The sequence below is a fragment of the Penaeus vannamei genome, chromosome 4 (assembly GCF_042767895.1).
Source record: "Penaeus vannamei isolate JL-2024 chromosome 4, ASM4276789v1, whole genome shotgun sequence".
In the NCBI taxonomy this organism is placed as follows: domain Eukaryota; kingdom Metazoa; phylum Arthropoda; class Malacostraca; order Decapoda; family Penaeidae; genus Penaeus; species Penaeus vannamei.
Genome location: NC_091552.1, coordinates 689946 through 694945, shown reverse-complemented (window position 1 = coordinate 694945; position 5000 = coordinate 689946). Strand labels below are relative to the sequence as shown.

Here is a 5000-nt window from a genome sequence, read left to right as displayed (position 1 = left end):
GAGGAGCAGGAGGAGGGGCAGGAGGAGCAGGATCAGCGTCGCTTTTGTTTATCTCAAGTGCGAGGAGCTCCGTCTCGCTTCTCGGCCGCGACGTGTTTGCCTAAACTGTTGGCGGTCTTTGTTCTCGTATTTCTGGGCCATTAACGGAGGGGCGGAGGGGAAGGAGGGAGGGAAGGAGGGAAGGAAGGAAGGAGGGAAGGGGAAGGGGGCAGAGAAGGGATAAGGGTAGAGGGGGAAGGTGAGGGAAAGACTCACTGTTTGCTTATTTGTAACTAATCTGTAGTCTCTCTCTTGTGCCTTCTTTTTTTCTCCGTCTATTTATACATCTTGTCTACGTATCTGTCCGCCTCTCCCTCTATCTCTCTCTTTCCAGCATACACACTCACCCCCGCGCATACTCGTCCTCACACACTCCCTCCTCCCCTACACGCACTCACAAACAGCCAAACCATAACGGCAGAATCTTTATCTCCTCCTCCACTCCTTATGCCTACTCCTCCTCCTCCAGTCCCTACCATCTCTCCCTCCTCCTCCCTTTTCCTCCACTCCCTCTTCCACTCCTGATCGTTCTCCCCACCACTCCCTCCTCCTCCACATTACTCCTTCCTCCTCCTCCCCCTCCACACCTCTCCCTCCCCCTCCACACCACTCCCTCCTCCTCCTCCACACTCTCCCTCCTCCTCCTCCCGTCCACTCCCTACCGTCCCTCCTCTCCTCCTCCTCCCCCTCCACACCATTCCTCTCTCTCCTCTCCTCCCTCCTCCCCCTCCACACCACTCCTCCCATCCCTCTCCCTACCACTCCTCTCCCATCCACTTCCTCCCCTCCTCCTCCTCCACACCAATCCCCACCTCTCCTCTCCTCCTCCCATCCTCCACTCTCCTCCTCCTCCCCTCCACACCACTACCTCCTCCTCCTCTCCTTCTCCCCCTCCACCACCTCCCTCTCCTCCTCCCTCCACCCTCCCTCCTCTCCTCCCTCTCCTGCCCCCCGCACCACGCCCGACGGCACTTAGTCACTGCCCGCGGTAACCGTGTCTTCAACGGTTGATTGGCTAACATGATCCGCCATTCCAGCGTGTTTTGACTACCGTTGGCTGACTTACAATTTCACGAGCGAGGGACCGGGTGCTGACGTTAGGGATCCCCGCGCCCGATTAGGCTTCAGCTCCTGACCGGGATCCTCACACGGGGTACGGGGTGGGGGGGGGGGGGAGGAAGGGAGAGAAAGGGAGAGGAGGGGAGAGGCGGAGAAGGGAGGCGAGTGGGGGAAGAGGAAGGAGTGACAGGATCAAGGGAAGGAGGAGGAGGGAGAGGAAAGGGAGAGAGTTGGGGGAAGAAGAGAGAGTGAAAGGAGGGAGTGAGAGAATTAAGAGAAGGAAGAGGAGGGAGGAGGAAGAGGGAGGGAGACGATTGGAGAAGAGGAAAGGGAGATGATTGGGGGAAGAGGAAGGAGTGAAAGGAGGGAGTGAGGGGATTAGGGGAAAGAGGAGAAGGAGAGGATTGGGGAAGAGGAGGATGGAGGATTGGGGCAAGAAGGGGAGGAGAGGATTGAGGAAAGAGAGGGGAGAGGATTGAGGAAAGAGAGGGGAGAGGATTAGGTGAAGATTAAAGGGAGAGTATTGGAAAAAGAGGAGGAGGGGGATTGGGGAAAGGGGCTAGGTTGGTTTAATGTGCAATTATTTTACTCTTGATATATGTGTGTATGTGTACAGAATATGAATATGTGCGCGCGTGTTTGCGCATGTGCATAAAGAGAAAGAGAGAGAGAGAAAGAGAGAGAGAGAGAGACAGAGACAGAGACAGAGAGAGAGAGAGAAAGAGAGAAAGAGAGAGAGAGAGAGAGAGAGAGAGAGAGAGACAAAGAATGAGAGAGAGAAAGAATGAGAGAGAGAGAGAGAAAAAGAGAGAGAAAGAAAGAGAGAGAGAGCGAGAGAAAGAGAGAGAGAGGGAGAAACGCTGACACTACATACCCCCATTAGAATATTGCTCCCTTCGATCAAAAACTGCTGTCCACAAATATCCCGGCGACTCTACGACAAACGCCATTAGGTGAATTCTCACAGACGAATATGTAGGAACTAAATATACAGATGAATGTCAGTCGGAGACAGAGACACGAAAGAAATGGAACGAGATAAAAGGAGGCAAATGAAAGCGAGGAAGATACAGAACAATAAAGAAGGATGGAGTAAAATGAGAAGAGAGAGATACATAAATAGGAAAAAATAGATATCAAGATAAACGTGTGCTGAGCGTCTTGCATACTGGAAGTAGTAGTAGCAGTAGTATTAGTGGTAGTAATAGTAGTGGTGGTGGTAGTAGTAGTAGTAGTAGTAGTAGTTGTTGTTGTTGTTGTTGTTGTTGTTGTTGTAGTTGTAGTAGTAGTCGGTGTAGGCAGTGAACAGAAGTTCGACCCCCGGCCGTGAGCAGACACGTCCTTCCGCCAACCACCGGTGCTCTGTCCTGCCTCGCGACGCCTTCGCCGCGAACTCCTCTCGGAGACGTCACACTCATCGATATCGAGGAAAAGCTTGTAATCAAATAGGAACGCTCATGGAGAAAGATAGGCTTAATGATTTTCCCTCCTTCCCCGCCCTGCTTCCGAGGGCCTCATCGCCAGGGTTAATCAGATCACGTGTCCCGATAACCTGCGAATGCTCTTCTCCGACTGATAACGATATCCTTCCTCGGCAGCTGATAAGGAGCCGCCGCCGCTCTCCTTGGCGCTCCTCATCCCGAACATACACAGCTGTACCGCGGTGATTAACGAGGTTACGGGAGCAAAAGCCTTCCTCCATTTTAGCCAATCAAAATGCTGCAGTCTCACGGCTCGCCCCTCGACCCGGCCTCTGATTGGGCCTCATCAGGGAGCAGCATCAGGCTTATTATAGAACTGCGGACGCAACCTTTATGTTGATGCCTCGGCAGACCCCAATGGCGCCAGGGACAAGGGCGTTCTCTCGGGGCGTCTTGGATCCTCCTCAGGCTCTCTCGGCGATGTGAAGGCGGCAGGAACTCAATGACGGGAGAGGAAACTGTTGACTTTTGTTTTCCTTGTCGGTTATGAGGACGGGGAAACAGCCAGCTAAATACTTAGGAGAGAAATGGCTTTATCTCTCGTAGAGCTTGAAGCAAACAGCCCACGCAGAGAAACAATGCGTCAAAGACAAAAAAAAACAAAAAAACTGAAGAGGTACAAACTTTAGGTGGAAGAGTACATAAAAGTTTTTTTTCTCTTTCTCTTTCTCTCTCTCTCATTCTCTTTTTTTTATCTTTTTTCGCCAACCACGACTTTACTTTAGGAGTATATATTTGCTCGGTTATTTTATTTATGTCAAGAAATATTACTTCCTTTGTGGGGGTTTTCTGTAGTGATTCATCAGGAAACTGTCATCCTACCACCCGGTCTCTCGACACCGTGGGGACATCAAGGTAAAAAAAAAAAAAAAAAAAAAAAAAAAAAATTGTATATCCAAGTAGTGTGCCATCGTGCCAGCCCCCCGCCCCCCTCTCGACCCCCGCCCGCCATGCGTGAAAGACACCAGACCCCAATCATGCATTCAAACATGCTCATTATCGTTGTATATTGATGTTTTTTGTTTTTTTCCTTCCTATAAATGATACAATAACAATAATAATAATGAGCGTACGAATGATGACGATGATGAGGATAATAAATATGATAATGATAATAATAATAATATCAGTGATAATGATAGTAATAATGATAGTGATAATAATAATAATAATAATAACAACAACAATAATGATAACGAAAACTAATAGTAGTGGTAGTAGTAATAGTATTAATTGTAGTAGTTGTTGCAGTAGTGGTAGTAGTAATAATAGTAATGATGATAATAATAATGATTAATAATAATAATAATAATAATGATAATAATAATAATAATAATAATAATAATAATGATAATAACAATAACAATAATAATAACAATAACAATAACAACAACAACAATAATAATAACAATAATAATAATAATAACGATTGATAATAATAATAATAATAATAACCCTCAGTGTCGAACTCTCTCCTTCGGTCAACTTCTCTCATGCTTTATATCTCTCTTCTTTCCCATTTTTTCTTTGTTTTTCCTCTTCTACCCTTCCGAAAACTGGGGGTGGGGTGGGGGGAGTTCGCCTCTCTTCCTATTTTTTTTCTCTATATCTATTCTCTTTCTGTTCTATTCGTTTTTCCTCTCTTTTTCTTGATATTTCTTTCTCTATTCTCCCTCTTCCTTTCCTTTCCCCTTCTCTTCCTTCCATTCGTTTCCGGTTCTTCCATTCCTTTCCCCTTCCTCTTTCCCTCTCCCTTCCTTCCCTCCCCACTTCTTTCCCTTCCTATGCCCTTCTCCCATCCTTCCCTTCCCCTTCTCCTCCTCCTTCAAACACCCCCTACCGCATTCTGTAAGGCCACGCCCACCTACTCCCTCCCCCGTCCGACACCTCCCTCCCCCCCCCAATCCGGCACCCCCTCCTTCCCACCGTCCGTACCCCCTCCCTCCCCCCGTCCGAAGCACCCCCTCCCTCCCCCCTGTCCGACACCCCTCCCTCCCCCCGTCCGACACCCCCTCCCTCCCCCTGTCCGACACCCATACCCCTCCCCCCGTCCGGACGCCTCCTCCCCCCCGTCCAGGCACCCCCTCCCTCCCTCCGTCCGACACCCCCACCCCACGACTCTCGACCCTCTCCCTCCCCCCGTCAACGACACCCTCTCTCCCCCCGTCCGACACCCCTCCCTCCCCCGTCCGACACTCCCCTCCCTCCCCCTGTCCAGCACACCCCCTCCCTCCCCCGTCCGACACCCATACCCTCACCCCGTCCGAACGCCTCCTCCCCCCTGTCCGGCACCCCCTCCCTCCCTCCGTCCGACACCCCCACCCCACGACTCGACCCCCTCCCACTCCCCCGTCCGACACCCCCTCCCTCCCCCGTCCCGACACCCCTCCCTCCCCCGTCCGACACCCCCTCCCTCCCCCG

The 5000-nt window shown here is 50.6% G+C and overlaps 2 protein-coding genes across 2 annotated transcripts in view; both read right to left on the bottom strand.

Moving 5' to 3' along the window:
* LOC138861505 (WAS/WASL-interacting protein family member 3-like) overlaps positions 1-2736 on the bottom strand; it is a 3802-nt gene extending 1066 nt beyond the window's left edge. The window contains exons 1-2 of the mRNA XM_070121113.1: positions 2638-2736; positions 1-100 (exon numbers count right to left, since the gene is read on the bottom strand). The exon at positions 1-100 is cut by the window's left edge and continues 261 nt beyond it. Coding sequence (XP_069977214.1) covers positions 1-100; positions 2638-2736 — 199 coding nt within the window. The remainder of the gene's footprint in view (positions 101-2637) is intronic.
* The window catches only part of LOC138860854 (glucose transporter type 1-like), a gene marked incomplete in the record, with an annotated part of 557530 nt that overhangs the window by 470220 nt on the left and 82310 nt on the right, over positions 1-5000 (bottom strand).